Below are 23855 nucleotides of genomic sequence, written 5' to 3' on the forward strand. Positions count from 1 at the left end.
GCAAGCCAACAAGCCATTACCAGCAAGTGTAGTACTGTTTCCTTCTGAAAACCACTCATGTGGGATGTTTTGGATTTACTTGGTCTTCAGGATCTCAAACTATCTCTTTGTATGGATGTTTGTTGCTTAGTCTCCAAGACAGACGTCAAAACCCATTTTCACAAAAAAATAAGCAAAAACAGAAGGTGGTGTTTATTCTATTGATGTTTTATTGTAGCAATGCTATGAGATTTGTACAGCTATGGCTGTCACAGCCATAAGGGAAAACAAGGGGTACAGAACCAGGCACACCAACCGCGTCAGTATCTACAAATATAGATAGACTGGTGATGTGTCATTGACGAAAGGAGAAACTGACACATTGTCACAACACAAGAAAACTTCACGGAGACTGGGGTCATTTTCATTACCCAAAACTACAATATCTCATGTGACAATGTAACTGCAATATCTTGCAGTTACTTTATTCAGACAGGAAGTTGACATGTTCTCAACAGCAACAAAACAACTCCTTCCCTTATCAACTTTTGTGTACTGGTAGAAATAACTTCGGATCTGTACTGATGTAAATGATTTCTTTATTGGTCTTCTATTTTGTTGTGTGGGCAGCAAGTTTAAACACAATTCACAGTGGTTATCTCCCCTTACCACCATTTTCACTTATACCATTGTCTTCCTTTTTGAAATTTGCCAAGTAATATAAACCTCACACATTTTCAATGAACTTAGAACGCAATCTGCCATAATAAAAGATTCTGTGGTGCAATAGTTATTTATGTCTCAAGTTCTAACAATACACATCCCTATTTCACTTCACTGCACAGCAATACAGCCCCAATTATGGACATATAATATTAGATTAGTAACCTGTGGCCTGAGATTCTTGTCTTCACTTCTAAAGTCTTTGGACAAAACTTTCTACAGTTGAGTCAACTTGCTTCCACACAAACTTCAGAAGCAACTGAGACATTCTTGCTCTAGGGAAACATGATGAACCTCTTCTGAGGTTTGTTACCATTGTTATGTAAATCCTAATTTCTATCTACATTAAATACATGAAATCATGTCTGCTAAAAGATTGACTGAAGTGGAACCACTACAAAGAGGTAGAACTCATCTTTGAGTCTTCTGTCCCTAACAATGACAACATGAAAAAGTATGGGCGTTACCATCCCAAAGATCTAAATAAAATCTAACAGTATGAATCTGACAAGAGTACTACTTCGTTTCAATTGAATGATGGAAAATGTGTCTAAGAGGAAGAAGCTGTGAGACAAAAATGAAAATTGGTGGAGAGGGCTGCTTTTTTCAGTATAAAAACAATTTTCTCTAAGATAAACACAGCTTGTTTTCAAAGATGTATAGAAATGCTTTACGAAGATTTTCTCACAAACAAGCAAGAACCAGAGGACAGTCTTAACCCATCAGCATCAATTTTATTACTGCGCTACTTAAGCAAAGCATAGAAAACCAAAAACCAAAAATTATCAAAACGGATGCAGCATATCCAAAGCCTTTGGGGTTGTTGAAGCTGACAGACATATTGAACTATCACGCTTAAAATTGCATAGATTTGAATGCAACCTAATCTAAAACTTGGCTTATGCCATTGCAAAGTGTCCTGTACATCTGTTGACTAGATTGAGTTTAGTTACGAACTCATGCTCTTTTGAAATAAAATACATACTACTCCAATTTTGGCAGGGACATCCAATCAGCAAAATTTCACTCACTTTGTACATACTACATGCTTACGGCACCCATGAATACATACATGTATGATCTGCAGAGTAGTCAACAGCTGAGCTGACACATGAAGTCAAGGTCAAGCTTCTAATAGGTTCGGGGTGGTGGGGTAGCCCAGTGGTTAAAGTGTTTGCTTGTTATGCCAAAGCCCCAGGTTTGATTCCCAAAATTGTTTCTATGTGTGAAACCCATTTCTGGAGTACCCTGCTGTGGTATTGCTGGAATACTGCTAAAAGCAACTTAAAACTACACTCGCTCACTCTAGTAGGAATAGGGTGGTAGGGTAGCCTAATAGGTTTAGCCCATCACTTGTCTTTGCTTCCATACATAACAATGTGTGATAATGACTTGTCTTGGCTTGCAATCATGTCTGCACACTGCTTGAATAACAGGCTACTGTTGTGTCCACTCAAAATTTAGGACTGATTTGAAGTCCAGGAGTCAAAATAGATTTGTTTCCTTAGTTACAAATTATGTACCCAAAGTCATCATATGTATTCATGGGTAATTCAGGAAGGGCATGCATCCAGAGTCATGAATTACTGACTCCAGAGTCATGAATTATCGACACCAGAGCCATGAATTACTGACACTTATTTTCCATTACCTACTGAACAAAAGGGTTAGGAATTACAAGTACTTTGTGTAGCGAAGACTGGACTTCTTTAATGAATATGATACATTATTTCACATCCCTAACTTGATTTGTTCAGCATGCATCAAATTCATTACTTTTATTTAGGAGCTTAATTTGCCTCATACCTTCATGGCCCTTTCCAAAATGAGGCATTCAATCTGGGTAAGTTAACCCAGAAAATTTCAGATATTTTTTTCTGCGAGTACGTGAGTTTACTTTTACACTGCATTCAGCAATAAATAATCTGTCTAGTAAAGTCTGTAAATAATCCAGTCCAGATGAGACAATCTAGTGATCAACAGCATTAGTGTCGATCTGCACAATTGGGATAGATTTTTTGTGTTTAACAAGACTTTAAAACAACACACACAAAAATTACTTAACTCTAATGGCTGCTAAAGAGATTCCAGGTGTTCTAACATGCATAGTTCCAGAACAAACCTTTCTCCTATGTGGTTTTTGGATATAGTACCGTTTTGTATTTGCACATACTTTTAACATTGGTACATGGTTGAAATCCCCCTTTTTTCACATTTATTTTTTGTTCAACCATTAAATCAATTTTTTCTGTATACTGTAAGCCAAATTCAAATGTCCAGAATAAACCAGCGATTGTCTAGCCATGATTGTATGTAACATCAGGCCACATTGTTTACAAAGAGCACAATGTTTCTCTCTATCTCTCTCATTTCCTTTCTCTCATTTATGACTCTCTCTTTGAGCATTTTTATTTATATCTTTTTAAAAAAATATTTGGTGTTTTAAGAAAATTTACTTCATTTGACATGAACATATTTTTTGCCTCCAGAAACCTGGCACTCAGACCAAGAATTCACATAAAGCTAAAAAATACTTTATCATATCTAAGTATAACAGTATTTCACCATACATGTGTGTATTGTTTTATACTTGGGTGGTATTTGTTAACTTCAAGAATAAACATCCTTACAATGAAGAAAAGCTGTTCAAACTTTTGAAAAATTCTGCAAAATGAGATTCTACCGACTTGACCATCATGGCCTTTTCAGAGAATAAGTTATTGCTGTGATTCTGAAACTTTCCCCGCATGTGAAGCAATGTAACAGACACTGTCACAACATAGGAACCAGACATACTTATGTCCTTACTTTATTCACACTGATTCTTAACTTAAACAGCTTTATATCTATTTTCTGATCTGACAACCCATAATTTATTAAGGTGGATAAAAAACATATACTGTTTAGCTTATAATCATACGAAAACAGCAAAATTTATTTGTTTCTGACTGAACTCAAACCTCAAAACCTGAAAACAGGACAAGCTTGAAGATCCTAGAGTGGTGTGTTGCTTTAATCCCATTTAATTGTGATGAAATATTTAACATTCCTGTCACCTTTTACAAAAATATGAAAAAACATAGAGAAAAAAAACTCAACCAACTGACCCTATATGAAGAATTCTTTCTGGGCCCATTTTCATTTTAAATTTTATTCTAACCACAAACCAACAGTTTTGTGAAAAAATATCTGAAAAAAAAAATAAAATAAAATAAAATAAAATTTTAAAAAAGCTTCACATTGAAAACGTCTTTAACAGTTGTGTATCTCTAATTCCACTTGGATCAAGTACATGCAACAGACTTAAACATCTTATGTACAGCTATTCTGTAATTCAGATGAACAGGCCTGTCAGACATGCATGCTGACATCAAAATTACTCCGAAAACAAGATCAGAAATAAACTTCTTTTCATCTGATCATGTAAACAAGTGCACCTGGCAGGTTAAGATTATCCTGTCCTTATGCAATACTGGTTTTACCGTTAGTATCAACACTTAGTCCAAAAACATTTCTTTTTCATCAAAAGAAGTTGAGATGTTTATTTGACGATATGTAATCCTGGCTCCTGATCCACAAAGTACTTGTAATGTTACGACCTGTCATAACTCTACAGTTTATCATAGACTTAGGAACGTCATAGCACTGCAAACACTTTGTGGATCACAACCCTGATGTATTACATGTGTTCCCAACCCCTAAATGTTGTGAAATTGAAACTATATGGATGTTCAAGAACGACAAAGACCATGTTCAGTGATAATAATATTCTAATTTTTATACACCAAATATTTCTATAGTTTCATTCATGTGGTTTACAGCAAACTCAATGGTGTTCAAAGAAGACTGTTAACATAAATATTACTGAAGAATCATAAAATTTGTACATGCAAATATTTGGGCTTATAAAACAATGTTTGTGTAAAGTCTCAACAAAATTAAAAGCATAAAATGTCAGTGTAAAGATTTCAATAAAACACATTCAGCGCTGTTTAAGAGACTTACAAGAATCTCTGCACACACTGAGAAGCTACACAGCCTCAGAGGGGTACAATATATTGACACAAAACTGGTAGACTTTCTACCAAACACAGAAATTTGCATAATTTCACGCTGATTACACAATGCTACAGAAAGGACCATTTCACTGTTTTTCATCCAATATACACAGTACACCTCAACAGCATCAATAATATTTACCATGTGATGTAACTCACAACAAAATAAAATACTGTAAAAAGACAGCAAAATTAACCTAAACTTTCATTAGTTTAATCTGTATGAATTTCAATGCAAGGCATGCAGAGACGAAAACTGTGTTTAGACTGTACTACGCTAAACAAAATGAACCCTTAAATCAAATACAGAAATCAATGAATTTTACAAAAAAAATATTCCATAAGGTTTGTTTTATCATAAACAGTATTCACGTATAATTCTTAGTAGGTTTTGAAAAATAGTTCACTGACTTTTAAAATCTGCTGACTAGACAAAATGGACTGTTTGAATATAAAAGTCTCTCATATCGAGACCCTTAGACACAGGCCAGGAGGACATACCCGTTACAAGAAGTGAATTTGACAATCTTTCCCAGCAGGCCCCGAACACAACCGACAACACAATGAACAAACAATATACATTGGTCTATACATGACAAAGGGGTGTGTCTATATACAATCAGCAACATCCTTTTGAACGCTCAACACCCCAACAGAACCTTCCCAATTGCACAAAAACCGCTTGTGTATGCACCGCAGCACTACACCGACATAGAGATCACAATGCTACAGCTAACAATCTTGTCATAACAGTTCATCTAATTCACATCTAAGTATATAGGAGACAATTCCAGCTCAGACAGTTCTGCTTGGTTCAACAGTGATCAACTTGTTGACCAGGCAATTAGGTGTTTCATAAATGGCAAAATGGTAAATTTTCAGAAAATGTTACCAGTTTGGATAAAAAAATCATCTTTGAGATGTTTTTGAAACATAGGTGACTTCTATATATATGTCTTTGATCTTAGAAAAGAGTACAAATCATTGTTAAACTGCAACCAAGTAAAATCAAATTTTTAATAAAAAATGTGTAGTCTAAGTGATAAGGTTGTTTCTTGCAGAATTGCCTCTCTTCAATAGAAACACTCACAGCAAAACACTTTCTTAGCCATTTTGTCCCTTTTAATGTCAAACATTTGAAATTTTTTATTTCATCAATGCCTGTAATACTGACATCTCAAAACATGTTTGAGACTTATTGGAATGCATTATCAATATGATACTAAATCACGCTCAACTGACTCCCAATATTGAGCCTCAACATCCAACACACACTTGTAGGGATGCCGACATCAACAGCATCGATACTCACGATACTCATTATTGTCGTTTAGAGGGGAACATGTACAACTGCCATCAAGTTTAACAGTTTACCACATCATACCATAGCAGTTTGGTGCTCCACAGTTCTACTCCTTCTATCAAACCACTATATATACATTCATCTCTCTAAGGGTAAACTTATTAACTCTGAGAGAAACAGACTGATACTAACAGTCATAATCTCAATCTCATTATGAACATCCTTTGAGACACTGGGAACTGAACACAAACTACACAGAGATATCTAGTTTTTCTGAAGTGGCCATTTTGAATCTGAGGTTTGGCAGCCATTTTGAATTCGAGGTGGGGCAGCCATTTTGAAATTAGAATCTGCGTACTGGTGTCATCATGTATGTTTAGGTTTTGGTGGAATTGTATCACTGAGACAGTATATGGAGCTATGGTGATGTCATATTTTATACACAGAAAGATTCCTATCAGCATGTAATGCCATAGGAACATGTTTTCATTCACAACAGAAATACAAAATATGTGCTTCAGTATTCTGTCAAGTTGCATTGTATAAATCTATATGAAAATACCCCATCTGAATGGTCTACTTTTACAAAGAGACAGAACACACTACACTGCAAGTTGAAACGAAAGTAGTTCTCAGGACAAGCTGGAGTGGGACAACATTTTCACTTTGTAAGAAATTAAATCTGAGGCATGGGAATTCTACCGAAGCCAAATTCCACAACTGTCTGGGTAACCATGGCAACAGCAAGCTTAAAACACGAACACGATGACCAAGGTCTCAGTTCCACAAAAAGATATAAGAGCCATGACAATTGTCAACCTTTTAGGGTATGGAGTTACAACTGTCCATAGGCTAAGATTTCTTTCTGAATCAAGGGTCCTGGTCCTTGGTATCCAATGATATGACAGTAAAACCTGCTGTATGGAACTATGCTACGTTCAAGGAGGAATCGGTGATGACAGATACAGTCCCTGCTACAGAACCAAACATCGTTGTTGAAGAACTTACAAACAGAACTTCACAGAAGCCATGGCAATTCTTAGCAAGATCTGAACAAATTTAAATCCGCTGATTCATTATTTGATATAAGGACATAATCCTCAAATTATGAATCTGAGTAAGTAAAATATATACTGTGGGTGCCAGGAGAGTACACCTGCAGTACTTCCCATTGTTCCAGATCAACAAATTTCACCGAAGGTTTTCAATTACCACGTAGAGACAATAAGTTTTCATTCAGAAGTGGTCTGTGATAGTTCTGTTTGATCATGTCCTAAAGATAAATTGTTTCTTTAACAGTCTGGATTCATGGTGGGCTACTTCAAGTAGCAATGCATTAAACCAAGCTACAAAATATTGTTTCCATATTGTTAAACAAAAATGCAACATATACTAACATAAAATCAGCTTAGAAGTCGCAAACAATATCAAGATTTCGACAATCTAGGGGTGCCATGGCTGGACTGTTGGAGGACTTTGTGGTGGCTGTGTCTGTCTGCTTCAAGATGACCTTTGGTGTGAGGAGCAGACGTCAGACTGGTAGGCAGGCTGCGAGTTCCGAGAATAGCAATTTGCGATGTGTTTTCGAGGTGAAAGGCGTATGGTACATCTATCTACACAGGACGTAGTGGTTGTGTCCACATACACTCGCCACCAATAAATTATGCCTCTATATATAATACACGGGACTATGTACATGACACTCCAGGCCCCCTACCACCTCTTCAGTCCAACTGATGGCCTCTGACTACATCCAGTGATGGGCCAACAGCTGGACATCTGACCTATGGTCAGAAGGACAATTAATGGAGATGGTTTTGACTACCTCACATAACAGGCCAAGGATTTCAACCAAACGAAAGCTTTACTCTGTTCGCAGATAAGCATTCAAACTACCAAGACTGCTTCAAAGAAATTCTTAAAGACTGGGAAATATATTGTACTAAAAGCAGTCTTAGACTCAACAAGCCAAGACATTACTTGATTTCTTCTACAGTCGACTGTACAAAGAACAGACACATTATCAGTGAAATGAATTGTACTAGATTTGTTCAGTGTCTGAACTTGGAGACTGCTAAGCATTTTGGAGAGTTTCTTTGAATTGAGGTGTAATATTCTAAAGGTATTTTATCACTGAAAATGTCCTTATTCACCAGTAGAGTTCAGGCTTGCTATTCTCAAATGTTTGTAGCCCTACAAACTTCTTAAGCACTTAACACATTGGCAACGTTCAAAGTTAAGAATTCATAGGGTTACGAATGTTTTGAGACCCGAGCCCAGTTCTTCCAGACAGAAACAGAAACCTTTAATTTTATCTTAATATTACTCTGAACAGATTAAAAAGAATCTGCAGCTCTCATTTGGACAATGACCTTGACTTGTAAGTGAGGCGTGTTGTATTGAGAAGATGAGGATGAAAGTGGGGATGGGCATACACGTGGGCGGGCTTATGTGCGGGTATATACTGTAGCAGAACCACTGGCAGCTACACCAGCATTGGGGGCAGTGTCGTTGCTTGGCACACCATCTTGTGCTGCAGAGAGATAAGGTCAAGGTCAACGTCAAAGTCATCATTCCAGAAAACAACAGTTCACACGTTCACATACATTTTGCATGAGAGCAATGTTACAAAGGTCCAATTCGGATGACAGCAATGTTACATTCATGTATACTACATATGACCAAGAGTATCACGTTTGTGCAAGGGAAGGGCTCGCTGCATGATCAAGGACTTAAATCAACACACCTACTAGGTATATAGACACACTTTGTAACAATAACTTATATTACTCAATAGTACTAAAGCTGCCTACCCACAATTTCGTCTTTGTGTAAAAAGCTTCACACCTTTGATTATTTTGGAAAAGTTTTAGCCACAATGCTCAACCTCTGGTCCTCAAAACGTAATGAATATTTTCCTAAGTACACTGGACAGCAAGAGAAATTCAACTCTGTTCTTTTGTCAAGTTCTTAAAAAGAAGACATAAAAAAGAATGTTTACTTTTATCAGATCTTCAAAATTTGCATTTCTTTTGCTGTTCAGTATATTTCAGAAAACCTTCATACTTAGAATTTTTTAATGTCAAATCATCCATGTCTGTGTTCATTTCTGTGGCCATTATCATTTGGCTTATTCACCTTTGATTACTCAACTGAAAAGATTTGACACTGAAAGGCACAATAAAGGTAGCTCTCTATAAATGCTAAACGGTTTGTCAAACCCAACCCAGTCACATAGTGGCAGAATGAAGGACACATCTTTGTTTCATAGCAAAAGAATTAATTTCATGTCCACAGAGTTACGCAACATTTGTACAGGCAAGCAGCTTTGCAGTACTGTAGCAGGACGTTACCTATGATACAGTATATAAATTACAGAAATAAATCCATTCTATTTAATTTAACCCCCTATTTGCAACCATAGCTTGGTTCTGAACTCATTATAAACAAGATGCAAAACATGATCCAATTAAATGTTTCACAACTAAGACTATCTGTGCCAATGATGTTATAAAAGCTTTGAGTGAAGAGACCTCTCCCCAAAACGAAGCTATGGTGGTAAATAGTCCTGGGTATCATAATAGAAAAGCAATAATAATGCCCTGGATTGCCAAGGATGATCTACAGGATGGTTTGTACACTGTAGCAAGTAACAGCATGGCACTGTCACCTTCAGTAGTTTCTAATCAATGATACTGTAGTTATGACTAGTTAACAACTGACACAAGAGTCTTGCACGTCTTTATAATGATCCAAACCCATCAATACTAGATCCTTGGATCAAGACAACACATTCAAATGTCTAACATTGTCATGGGGTTTGTTCAACACAGTGTATACAATAACACAGGCATCAATATTCAACACAAATCAACCAGTTTTCATCTTGTCAACCAGACAAGAACATTGCTACTCACATTTACTTGTATGGTTTTGCATAGCTCTCTGTCGTTCTCTATTCTCGTATTCCATTACTTCATTGTATATCAGACCTGAAAATATATAACTGATGAATTAGCTAATTTGTCAACTCACAAGACAAAGAGTTGAAACCACATACAGCAGAAGTTCTTGAAAAGCATTTAGAACATGAATACACGACATCTTTTGATGGATAATAAGTTCTTTCAGAGATAATTCTTGCTCTTTTATCAGATGATAAAGATAATTCTTGCTCCTTTATCAGATGATAAAGATAATTCTCGCTCCTTTATCAAACGTCGAAAAAAGAATTAAAGAAGTTGTTAAGTTAAGTGAGTGAGTGATTATTGTTTTACGACACTTGTAGCATCATTCCAGCAATATCACGGCTGGGGACACCAGAAATGGGTTTCACACAGTGTAACCGTGAGGGGAATCGAACCTGGGCCTTTTAGCTTGACGAGCAGATGCTTCAGACATTAGGCTACCTTACCCTCCAACAACACAGGATAGCCAAATCAGGCAATCATCACATGCAAACAATGTTACATTTGGCATTACACTTTCTCATTTAAATACAGATTCTAGTACTTTGTAGGGTTGAAACTTCGGACCCACAGAGCTAAGCACCTTATCATCAGCACACACAGACAGATGTCTTAAATGAAAGTGAGTGAGTATTGTTTTATGCCACTCTGGGCAATATCCCTGTAACATCACAACAGGGGACACCAGGAATGGTATTCACCCATTGTGAATGCTACTTTGGCTACATCACTGACCCCCTATATGAAAGTGCATTTCCAAGAAAGTGTAAACCCAATCATGACATGCACTACATCTGAAACCTTCTTGCAATGTACTGTAAAGCATTGTTTCCTGTACTGAAAAGCAAAAGAAACACAATTTTTGAAAAAATGAAGTCTCATAAAAGCAAAAGAAACACAATTTTTGAAAAAATGAAGTCTCATATCTAAGAACTTATCATAGAAGTTCAGAGATGTGTTTCTTCTGTCGTTTGTCTTACCTTTCCATTCTTCGACCGAATGTTCTTTTTCATCTACCGAGTGGTCGTAAGGATCAGGAGCAGGCTGGAACAAGAACCATTCTTGTCATTACTTAACACACCTTCACATAAACATATACCATGACAAAGTGAAAGTATACCTGTAAATTAGGAAGACAGCAAACACAAAATTGAATCATTGAAATGATTATCTAAAAAATATCAATCTTTCAAATAAAACTTCACATTTTTTTCCCATAAGGTCCTACACTGAACAAAATATAGAAAAGTTTGTTTTGAAAAAAAAAGTTTAGTACCTGTACTCATATTCAACCAATGTAAAAAAATTTGGTTTGAAAACTAATGAACATCCTGGGTTTCTTGTCGCATGCATATATTTTGTCATCAAGTTAATTTGTTTTGGCTGCCTGAGGAGTTAAACATGAGCTGGCCTATCCTTGACCATCCAGTGTACTAGGATCTTCATTCATGAGAAATATCAGGGACCATTTTGCCACCCAAGCCTTCTTTGACTCCTTATCTCAATCCCTCGTATCCCTAATGAAGTACCAAGCTTCTTTTGATCATGAGTAGATGAATTTTGTTGGGTTTAACTGCCTAGGACGTATGTTTCTTGTTCCTATTATGACCACAGGTGAAACTTGTTTCAAATACCATGATATAGCAACGAGATCACTTGTAGTGGCAAATTTGACAACAACTGATACAAGCATACTCGTGGTGGCAGTCAGCATGTTAACAAGGAAAGCATGCCCAAGGGAGGCAACTCTTCACACCAAATTAAGGCATCACATGATCCATTTTCTCTCCCTCATGCTGACTGCGTAAGTATGGTTTTACTCTGCTTTTAGCAATATTCCAACAATTTCAAGGTAGGGGACATGACAGAACATGGGTGATGGATGAACGCTTTAACCACAAGGCTACCACATCGGCCTTCCTTCTTTCATTCGTAAGCTTAATCAGCTGCAGAGACAACTGTCTCCAGCACATTTTAAATTTCGACAAAGGAAGTAAATAGGTCAAGAGTATTTCAATGAATGGTGTGATCGTATAATACACCGGATAGTTGGCCTCACTGTACCCAATCATACAATTATCACTAAATACTCACAGCATTGACTTCTCCATCATCATACCACACGTTAATGTACGGATGCATCAGAGCATCATCCACTGATATCCTTCGCTCAGGGTCAATCACCAGCATTTTGGACAGGAGGTCTCGTGCCATGCTCGCACGGAGACCTGGGTGCTCGGTACTGTCCGGCGGGAACAGTACATCGGGGAACAGTCTCTCAAAGGATGACCCAGCATGCCGAGGTCGATTTTCCACATAGTTCCTCACTGTTGATTGTAATCTGTTCATGAAGTCTTGACTTGGAGTACCTAGCTGTTCAATGATTTTGTTCCACTGATCGATGTCTTGATGGAGTTAAGGATGAAATATCCAAATATTCAAATATTCAATTGTAAGACCACCATCAACTACAAGAAAGTTATTGAGTGAGTAATAAGCTGATTACAGTACTTGGGGCCTACTTTATCTTAGGAGGTGTTCTACATGTTCCAACATAGGTGGTTATAGAAAATGGGGCCTGTTTTAACACAGGAGGTTTTGTTTGTTGCATAACGCCACATTGAGCAACATTCATCTTTTATGGTAACGGAATGTAAATACTTGAGTCTATACCACACAATTCAGTGAACAACATCAGTCTATCCATTTGGGATATGATAACAGGTGTCAACAAGGTCAGCAGGCCTGACCAACTGATTTCGTTAGTCGCCTCTTAAAATAAGCATGGGTTGCTGAAGACAGACTCTAACAAAAATCTTCACAGGTGGCATCTTAGGAAATAACCAGCCAGTTGCAATACAGCACAGATAACAACGGGAAGGATACGGTCACTGCCAGGAAACATGACAGTCCCTCGTATTAACTCAGCCATGATACAGCCCACTGACCAGATGTCCACTGAAACAGACAAGATGAAGATGTGAACACAGACAAGATGAAGGTGTGAACACAGACAAGATGAAGATGACAGCACAGACAAGATGAAGGTGTGAGCACAGACAAGATGAAGATGTGAGCGAAGACAAGATGGGATGAGTGTGAGTGAATGAGTTTATTTTCATGACCCTTTTAGCAATATTCCAGCAACATCACGACATCAGACATTGTGCCCATGTGGGGAATCGAGCCTAAGTTCTTGGCATGACATGTCAACACTTAACCACTAGGATACCCCTACGCCCTCAAAATATGTAAGGAAACAAAGAGAGATAATAACATGTCATAATGAACTGTTCAAATTATAAAAATCTCTCTGATAAACTACACACTTGTGTACACATGAATTTCACGCAGTCTTATACATGTGGTCCTGTGCACATGGCTCAGGTCACGAATCAGTTGAAGATAAGCAACATCAAGCATGGAAAATCCTTGGATGGGTGACTGTGTTTGGCAGCTTGACTCCTGACAGTTTTTATGACTGTGTTTGGCAGCTTGACTCCTGATAGTTTTTAGGACTGTGTTTGGCAGCTTGACTCCTGAGAGTTGTTAGGATGTCAGTCCTGCCCCACAAAGCATGTGATGCACGTGGTCTTATATTAGGCATGTGAGTTTGTTTTTACCTCTGTTCACCCATCAGAAAATGGGTACCCGGTTGGCAAAAGTTATGCGACTATAACCTTCTAGTACTTAACAGGCAGCTTGGTTTTTCCAGGGTAATAAGAATCAGGATTCTGATTAAGCACAGTGAGCAATCACCTGGTGTTTGGAGACTGCACTATAAAAGATGACTTATTATTATTTAAGATTTACAACATAATCATGTACCTTGTCAGCAGCTGAAAGAATCATTTCATAACCCAAAAGTCACAAATTAAAGTCACAACAAACTTTGAAATATTGGAATGAAAATTTATTCACTCCCAAAATATTATTCTGCAACTACTTTGCCAGAAGCTATTGCTGATCGTGAGCGCTACCGTATCTCACCGTTTGCCTTGTATCCCATGCCTAGGATGACCTCTGGCGCCCGGTAGTACCGTGTCACTACATACGGCGTCATCATGAACCCAGTACCAGCTGTCCTCGCAAGACCAAAGTCCAATATCTTTAACGTACAATCTGATTTCACCACTATATTGCTGGGTTTTAGGTCCTGAAAAACAAAAACAGAAGAATTATTTCAAATCATGGGTCCATTATTTGTGTTACATCTTTTAAATAGCATAAGCAGGCAATGTGTGAGCAGATTTTACCCCCTGGATGCCACAGGGACATATATGTCCTTCTTTCTTCTTCAATCCTCACTTTGAAGTGCAATAAAATTCTAAACATATCAAGCACATACACATATTTCACAGTTTTGAATTCTGTGGAAAATTTCTTGATACCATTCACTATTACCTCTTTTTGGTGCGGGATAAAAAACGGAGACTTCACTGTTTTTTAATGCACACAAACAACTTTGACAACATTTGGCAGTGCCTGTTTCTCACACTCCTGAGGTAGTCGCAGTAATATTTATACCAACCGACAGGAAATTAAACACTCTACATTTCTGTATAATTTTATAGCTGTATGCAGATGCAGGCCCACGCGAGCGCAAGTATTGCACAACGTTCACTTTTCAAACCTTACAAAAATGTGCGCCTAAAAAAAACCCCTCAGCATCCACGGGGTTAAAATCTGCAATTTGCGCAGACTCAAACCTGAGCCTAAAGTAGACAAGTGAACCTACTTGCTACCACAGAATTCTCAACCGATTGGGAATCAAAGCTAGTTCTGGTGTAATTGACTGAAAACATGACTAATTCTTTATAGTCTAATGAAAGGAAACATGGGCTCTGGTCATCATTGATATCCTTCTTTTATAGCTTGAAGATGTTGGGAATCAAACTTGGACTAACTGCATAAGAGTGAACACACTGCCTGCAGAGCTGTTCAACAGTTCTTATTAGTTAAAGTCTCAAAACTTTTGGAATCAAATATGGCTCTAGACCACATGGCTATCCTTATACAACTTGAAACTCTCTTCTCCAGATGAGTACAACCTCACTGCATACAGCAGGAAGTTATGGGCTAACCCAGAACGTAACGATCATGGGCTCCTTTCAAGAAACAGCTTTTACTAAGGTTACCTTAGTGACTTACCATCACCTTAGTACTCTGTGAAAGGAAGCACTGAACCTGTTGGGAATCAAACCTAACTGACCCTCTTTTAAATAACAAAGCACAAAGGTGATCGTAAGTCACCAAGGTGACCTTAGTGCAATGTTAAGGTTAACCATAGTAAAGGTTGCTTCATGAAAGTAGCCCTGTGACATAGATGAGAACCGAGTTTCCACTGACTTTCCCAGCATCAAAAGACAGATGTTGCACTGAACTCACCCTGTGTATAATCCCGGCAAGATGAAGATGTTTGATGCCACACAACATTTGATATAGAAGGTAAGACATGCGTTCATGATCAAGGTCCATCTGTATCACCTGGCATAGATTGGCATCCATCAGTTCCATTACTAGATACCTGCAACATAGAGCAAGACATGACACTCTTACAGGATACACACAAGGCACACTCACTTTGAGTTTCTAGGATTTAATGTGGCCCTAGGGCGGTAGCTGGCCTTGATTTACTGTGATTGTGACACTCTCATCCTGATTGTCTTATATTTCTAGGGACTATGACACTCTCAGGGCACTCTCACCCCACACCTAAGCATTCACCCTAACTGACTTCCAAGCACTCACATACAGGTATGTTATTTTGTACATTTTGAGACTCGTGAAGATCTGGGATGGAACTGATCTTCAGCAACCCATGCTTGTTGTAAAATGCGACTAACAGTATCAGGGTGGTCAGACATGCTGACGTGGTTGATGCATCAATGTATCCCAATTGTGTAGATCAACGCCCATGCTGTCTAACACTGACTTGTCTAGCCTTGACTATATTATTTACAGACCTCCACCATATAGCAGAAATAATGCTGAGTGCAGGTTATAAAACAAGCTAAACTTCCTCACTCAGTCATTGTACATTTTGATCTAACAAAAAGCATAGTACACTAAACAGTTTGCCTTATTTGCAAATGGTTGTGAAAAGACAGATGTGCTTGTGTCAAGCTGCAAGTCACTAGTAATAGCTCTCAATCGTGGCTCTGATATTTGAAACTAAGACGGAGGATACACTGTCAGTGGGAACCATGGCTCTCCACTGTGCTGGTAATCGAGTTGGTGTGTGCTGATTGTGTGTGGGAGTAGCCAAGGACACACAGTCTCTGTGTCCTGTACAGTAATAGCAGCCATGCAACACCATGTCCATCTTCATCTCCCATCTTCATCTCCTATCTCCACCTTCATCTCCACCCTCATCTCACAGGAGGGAGGGTAGAACAGCGGGAGTTATATAGTGGGTGAGTTGGTGGGTGAGTGAGTGGGTTGGCAATTGATTAAGTAAGTAGGCTGGCAAGTGAATGAGTGACTGTATGGATGTTTTAGCCAGAGGTTAGATGTGTTGTGAGTGGACTGATGAGGGAGTGGATTAGTGATTAAATTAGTGACTTGGCGGTTGATTAAGTTGGTTGACAAGTGAGTGAGTGGCTGTATGAGTGTCTGGGTGAGTAACTAGTTGGGTGAATGGGTGAGTGAGTTAGTGAGTGGCTGTGTGAGTGTTTGGGCGAGTAACTAGTTGGGTAATTGAGTGAGTGAGTGGCTGTATGAGTGGGCGTCTTGTTGAGCATTTGAGCAAGACAGTGTCAGCAATATTATAGAACTTGGGAACTATGATTGGTCTCCACAAGTTGTATCTTTTACAAGGACTAAACCACATATTTAGCAATATGACAAAGCAGTAACCACTTGGCTACCCTGTACTTTTTGACAAACCAGTGCAAACAGAAATACTGGCAATGTACTAACCAGAATGATAGCATGGCAATGTAGGGCAAGCTAATGTTTTTCATATAAGACTGATAGGTTGCAAAACTGGCACGAAAGAAAACAAAACAGTCCTTCTAGCCCTCAGATAGACCAAGATCAAGTTTCTGGAATGGCCATATTTTAGAGAAAAATTCTGTTCATAAAGTGTAATAAAAAAATATAATGAAAAGCAGCCCAGACACTTTCTTCATTTTTAGAAAATATGGCAATCTAGACTTGCATGGGCTTTCTTGGATATACTGTATTTGTTCCTGGGTGTGTATGGCAGGCTAGCCTCCAGAACAACTGTACACGCTTGTACAAGCAAGGTAATAACATTTTGTATGATGAAATAAGGTGAACACTATGAACATTGGCCCAGTCATGGGGTGAAAGGTTTAAGGACCAGACTACATAGATGATTTATTGATATTTATAGATGAATTGGGAAACGTTCGAAAAGTTGATATTTCAGAGCTTCCAATGAAGAAGTGGCTAACGAACGACAATTTCATTATGAAATGTAAGCACTCTGGTCCAGACAAGCCAGAGTGTGGATGAGAAGGTACCATGATTCCTGCAGGCTCGCTACAGCTGGTGTACTCTTGTATGCTACTGGTTGTAATCAAAGACCGATGATTACGACACGCCCACACGATATTGATCTGTGGTAGACCTAGGAAGTCTTAGCATGGTGACCTAGATCCTGAGCAGTGCAGATGAGGGCTAGTGCAAGCAATGTATCCAGCCAGTAACTCTTTCAAGCAGACCTACTGACTGGCTCAGTCAGTGTCCATGACTTTCCAATAACCGATTCTGTTCCAGAGATCAGGATGATCTGGAGAAACTTTCTCACTGGTTGCAAGAACATGAACAGTGGAAAGTGAGTGAGTGAGTGAGGAAGGGAGCGAGTTTATTGCTGCTTCAAACAGCACCATGGCTTTTCCACTTGATGTTGGATGAAAGGACTCATTGGTCACAGCATAAACCATTAGAATCATCAGTCAGTGAGTGAGTCAGAGAGTGTGTGAGTTAAAAGCTGCTTTCAAACAGTATCATGGCTTGCATGCTTGAAGTTGCAAGAAAAGCCTGTAGTGATGTTTATCTCATCTAGGAAACCCAAAGGGAAACCTAACCAGGTCACATTTGGATCTGAACCAATGTTCACAGGTTTCTGGCACGCCCAAGGGACACAACTCTGAACTGAGATTAGGAACACTGGACAACCTGTGCCCCTTTATAGTTTCAAAGGCCTAAATGATTGATGAGATTCTTTGAACAACCACAGATACTGCATCAGAAAGAACCATTTGACCAATTCTGGTGCTAAAGACATATAATGCAAATTAATTCCAAAGGCGCCAGACCAAACCTGAAGTTCTTCATGCTGGTCACCAAGTCTGACATCACTGTAACACAAGATGTCTGAAGATCTGAGTTTAGTTGCACACAAGGCTAGGCTTTATGAAACTCATGAGGCGGCTGTAAAACTGCCGACACAGCACAAACCCCCCCACTTGCTCTTAATCAAATTCTTGGATATCACTACACTGAGTGGGCTCACAGCTTTGCTGACAGTCACCTCTCATTATAGGAATCTTCAAACAACTACACTCTGGTGATATTTCTACGAAGGAATCGTTTTATATAAATTACTACTGAATTCACTTGGTTAATCTTAATGACATTGGTTGAAGTGAATGTACCATGACATTGTGAATCATTGTTTATAACATCAATGAGTGATTTGTCTAGACTAGACAATTTACAGACTGCCATCCCAAACCTGGACCAAACTATGAAACAATGCCATTGTACCTAACACTGTATCAGTGAATGATTTGTCAGTCTAGACTTCACAATTTACAGACTGCCATCCAAAATCTGGACCGTAACATTAAACTATGCCATGGTATCCTAACACTGTGTATTGTTGGCCATAATATCAATGATAGGTTTGTCTGGTCAAGATTTCATGATTTATGATGAACAATTAACGATGCCATTGTGTCTTACATCATGGATTGTTGTTTGCAATATCAATGATGGGTTTGTCTGGTCCAGCCAAGACAATTTACGAGTTGACATAACATGAGTGAGTGAGTGAGTTTAGTTTTACGCCGCACTCAGCAATATTACAGCTATATGGCGGCGGTCTGTAAATAATCGAGTCTGGACCAGACAATCCAGTGATCAACAACATGAGCATCGATCTGCGCAATTGGGAATCGATGACATGTGTCAACCAAGTCAGCGAGCCTGACCACCCGATCCCGTTAGTCGCCTCTTACGACAAGCTGAGTCGCCTTTCATGGCAAGCATGGGTTGCTGAAGGCCTATTCTACCCCGGGACCTTCACGGGTCTGACATAACATGAAACATGAAAACACAAACAAATTACGACAAAAAAAGAACAAACAACATGTTTCAAGGAGTGTCCAAAATTATATAAAATATCAATTATCGAATGTAATTCTTTACTATGTCAGTGTTAATCACTTGAAGTTTCTTCAAACTCAGACGAAAACCAACATATAAATGAAAATATAACTTAGAGCCAATTTACAGAGTTTATTAATTGAAATAAAATAAACTGTCAACTAACATTCCATACTTGTTTTTGTAATTACTGACAATAAGTAGTGCAGTAACAACCTAACTGACCCCTACATTCAGGAAGTAACACCACTGAACCAAGCTGTCCACCTAATTATCCTATGACGCCTGTTTACTAGCATAATGAAGACGGGAAGTGTTCCATACTCACATCAAGCAGGTCTTACATTCAACATGATCTCTGACCCATACTATCAAAGAAAATCAATTATTCAATGTGTGGTATAATGGAACTCTTTGGTGCAATTATTTCCAAATCAATCTTGACTCAGAACATGACTCCCATGAAGGTAGTTTGTCTGAAGGGGGTTAAGAAAGTCACCCTTTCTTCCCCAAATCAATGCAATAAAGAGAAATAAACAGCTAGTGTGTTGAATCCAAGTCTGGGAGCAATGCCAAGCCTACTCTCATACGTGGACATTTTATTCATTCATAATCAATATCATTGGTGATGGTTGGTAAAGAAGCTATTCTGTAGCAAGGGCGGAAAAATCAATGTTGTGATGCTACCAAACTTGGTCTAGCTTTAGTGATCTTAATGCATTATCAGTATAATCCCTGCAGAAACACCTACGTCGGATGCATGCCAGAGAAGTGGTCTAATAGTTATATCTGAGGTGGGATGATATAGCTTGTATCCACCTCATCTTTCATAGAATCTCAGGAACTGCACAGAAAAGTGGTACATTCCTGTTTTTGATTTGCAGTATATAAGTACACAACCTGAAGGAGCATATTATTTCTAAGACGGTGGCTCTCTTGTGCACACCAATGAAGTTGCATTGCATTCAACTGAACATTTCACTTACTGTCATAGGACAATTAGCTTGACATTTTTAATCACTGGCTATGAACAGTCACACAGAATATGAATTAATGAGAGTACAGTATTATGTCTTAAGTCACATTCAGCGACACTGGGTTAATTGACACAAGAATGACCTACGCTCAAAACGCCAGGAGTAGAGTAAGCTGGTAAGTCTTGGCTAGGTAAACTACCAAAAAAATATCTGTAATGGATTTATATTAAATTCATATTTCCTATGTTAAGAAGAACTAACATTGCACTGAATGTTAAATTAAACATTACAACTGTTCCTGTTCGTTGGTTCTGTTATCATTGGAATGCAGGTAATTCTGACCAAATGGTATTAGGCAGAGTAGTATTATTATGAACTGGGAATCTGTTGTAACATTTGCTTTACACATGAGGTTGACTACAGGCCTGTGAGCAGGTCCAGATTAATCCATGCCATTGTCACACTGAGACTCTGGACATCCAGCCTTGATGATAGTAAGGAGAGAATGTTGCAAGGACTGTCTCAAATTCAACAAACATTTAAAAACTTCAACATTAATCTTAAATCTGTAGAAAGATAACATGGATATTAACATTCATGATGATGTGTAGCACGATCGCAATATGACCGAACAAAATTAAAAACACTGACAAACAAATTTCTGTTAAAAAAAGAAAATACAAGCAGACATTTAAAGTAGACATATCATGACAAATGATTCAACTCTCATTGTTTGGACACAAACAATACACCCACTTCGAAGCCAAGGAGCAGATTATGGTGCAGTCACTTTCACAGTGTCAAGAGGACAAGCCGGGGTTTCCTCAGAGAAACATACAAATTGGTCGTTTGCTTGTTTGAGAGACAGTTATACAAGCTGGTGTGATATATTGATTACTGTTAGCTTCTTCTGCCCATCTCCTTCTGTATCGGCGGCCGAGGAGGTGGGAGCAACGTGTCCTCATCCTACATCTAACTCCTCAGTTGTTAGACTAGCTCTTACTTTTTGTCTTTGTCAAATATATGCTTGGACATTTTGTCCTGATTCTCACTTAATGGATGCTTCAAAGATCTGTGGCAAGATCTAAATCATTGTTAATGCCAAAGAAAGTTACATCAGTGTCTAAGCATCATTAAGCAGGTTCATGTGGGAAGTTTCATGGATTTGCTGATAAAACTAGAGATTAGGCTAGAGGAGACTGAAAAGTGTGCGTTGCTTTAGGTTATGGATAAATTCCTGGTGGGGCTGTTTTAAAATAGCTAACTTCACAACACTCTATTGCCAGTTGTAAGACTTGGTATTTGTCTGTTATTTAATGCCGCACCAATGAATATTCCAGCTATATGATGCTCGTCTGTAAATAACTGAATCTGGGCCAGACAATCCAGCGATCAACACCAAGAGCATTGTTGGAAAACAATGACAAACCGTGTCAGCTAAGTCAGCGAATCTGACCATCCAATACCAATTTCCTTAGTTGCCTCTTATGACAAGCATGGGCTGGTGCAGACCAATTATCACCCGGATCTTCATGGGTCCCTGTTGAAAGAAACTGGTTAAACTGGCAGGAAGGTTCAAGAAATTGGTTCATAACATCAATCACAGGTTCACCTTGTCAAATCTGATTGGTATGAAATTGCCAACAATTGGAAAGTGAACGAGGGAACACTTTTTTTTTCTGTAATAAATAAGTTTGTATCAGTACTGGTTAACGACTGCAGCAGTGCTACAGGAATTTGTCTAATCCAGCATGTTAGGTAACTAAGCATCCAGCATTGAATAACAGCTACAGCAATTACCAAGAATAAAAGCTAGCAAGTCTCCTGATATTGAATCTCTACAACAGTCTCTCAAACACTATCTGGACAGTCATGATCCTTGACACTTAAAGTGTACCAACTCTCAGTCAGTATGTCAAACACAGCTACACTGACCGCATGACCAGGCACGGTGTCATTTTGACAGTGGGATGTTTATAGGATTCATTATTGATGTTTGAAAGGACAGAGTAACATGAAAAGCTTCCACAGTAATATGGATTCCTATTGAGCTACATGTACTAACACTGATCAGCCATAGCATAGTATGGTTTACACATCTTTTGAGTGAGTGAGTGAGTGAATGTGAACGAGTGAGCGAGTGTGTGAGCGAGTGAGTGTGTGTGAGCGAGTGAGTGAGTGAGTGAGTGAGTGAGTGAGTGAGTGAGTGAGTGAGTGAGTGAGTGAGTGAGTGAGTGAGTGAGTGAGTGAGAGTGTGTGAGAGAGCGAGCGAGTAAGCATGGTTTAACACCAGATTTAGCAATATTTGCTGCAGGGGAAGCCAGAAATTGGCTTCACACTGACACTGTACTCATGTGGTGAATTGAAGCCCCATATGAAGGGAATAGAGCCTGTTCATGGGCATGACAAGCAAACACTTTATCCACTAGACTATTCTACCCTCTCCTCATTGAGCCGCTTCTAGCAATGTTCCAGCAATGTCACAGTTGGTCCGGGGGTCACCAGAAATAGGCTTCACAGATTTTACCAATGAGGGGAATCAAACCAAGGTGTCAAAAGCAAACACTTTAACCACTCAGCTACCCCACTGCCCTCTCAGCACATACAAATAACCAAGCCTAGACCAGACACTCCATGACTGATATCATAAGTAACCATCACAACATCTAGGGAAGAAGCAAATCAACCATGTTACTGAGCCATATCTGACCTACTAGGAATATCTTAGTCAAGCTCAGTGATGGATAATTTCATCTACAAGGTTTCAGCCAAAAAGAATTATACAGAATTATGTCTCGTTAGACATGCCTTCTAAAATATATGCTGGAGGCCAATGTACTGAGAATGCACACAGTAAAGACCTGACATATTCCAGCTGAAAGGCTTAAAAACAGGATTTTTTTCACAAGTGTTCTTTTTACGTTCATGTGATAAAACAAAGCAACCAGTGACACAATATACCTCAAGCGACTGTTTCAACATATGTAAAATGTGACAGCTTTAAGTAGAAAAGTTAGATAGTTAGAGGTGTGCAATGCCTCGCTTCCCTGAAGGACACAGATAGCTTCTTCATCTGCATGACATGATGTGCTTTTCTTTAAATGTTGCATCCTTTTTTTTTCTCCTTGAAATTAAAAAAAAAAAACACCAGAAGATAAATCATCAATATATCCCGCAATGGCAAAATATCCTTCATGAATATGTCTACAAGTTATGATTATGCAAAATGTTTTGGTGTGTATATATAGAAAAGTGGAAGGAGACAATGAATAGTTTTAAAAGTTGAAAGGAGCACAACCACTAATTTCAGTCAAAGTCAAAGTTGTTGCCATGGAAACGCCAAAAATATTAAATTCAGAATTCCAAAATTATCAAAAGTCACCAGTAGAACAAGCTATGTGCCAAGTAAGGTGAAGACACAGTGAACGGTTTTACAGCTCTACTCCAGAAAAGAGCACTACCACCAATGTTTAAGTCAAACTTATTG

The 23855-nt window shown here is 38.5% G+C and overlaps 1 protein-coding gene across 1 annotated transcript in view; it reads right to left on the reverse strand.

Annotated features, from left to right (window-relative positions):
* Positions 1-4454: 4454 nt before the first annotated feature.
* LOC137285053 (stress-activated protein kinase JNK-like) overlaps positions 4455-23855 on the reverse strand; it is a 67335-nt gene continuing 47934 nt past the window's right edge. The window contains exons 5-11 of the mRNA XM_067817243.1: positions 15420-15558; positions 14022-14187; positions 12918-12989; positions 12126-12436; positions 11012-11075; positions 9981-10055; positions 4455-8596 (exon numbers count right to left, since the gene is read on the reverse strand). Coding sequence (XP_067673344.1) covers positions 8511-8596; positions 9981-10055; positions 11012-11075; positions 12126-12436; positions 12918-12989; positions 14022-14187; positions 15420-15558 — 913 coding nt within the window. The 3' untranslated portion in view covers positions 4455-8510. The remainder of the gene's footprint in view (positions 8597-9980; positions 10056-11011; positions 11076-12125; positions 12437-12917; positions 12990-14021; positions 14188-15419; positions 15559-23855) is intronic.

The sequence above is a fragment of the Haliotis asinina genome, chromosome 5 (assembly GCF_037392515.1).
Source record: "Haliotis asinina isolate JCU_RB_2024 chromosome 5, JCU_Hal_asi_v2, whole genome shotgun sequence".
In the NCBI taxonomy this organism is placed as follows: domain Eukaryota; kingdom Metazoa; phylum Mollusca; class Gastropoda; order Lepetellida; family Haliotidae; genus Haliotis; species Haliotis asinina.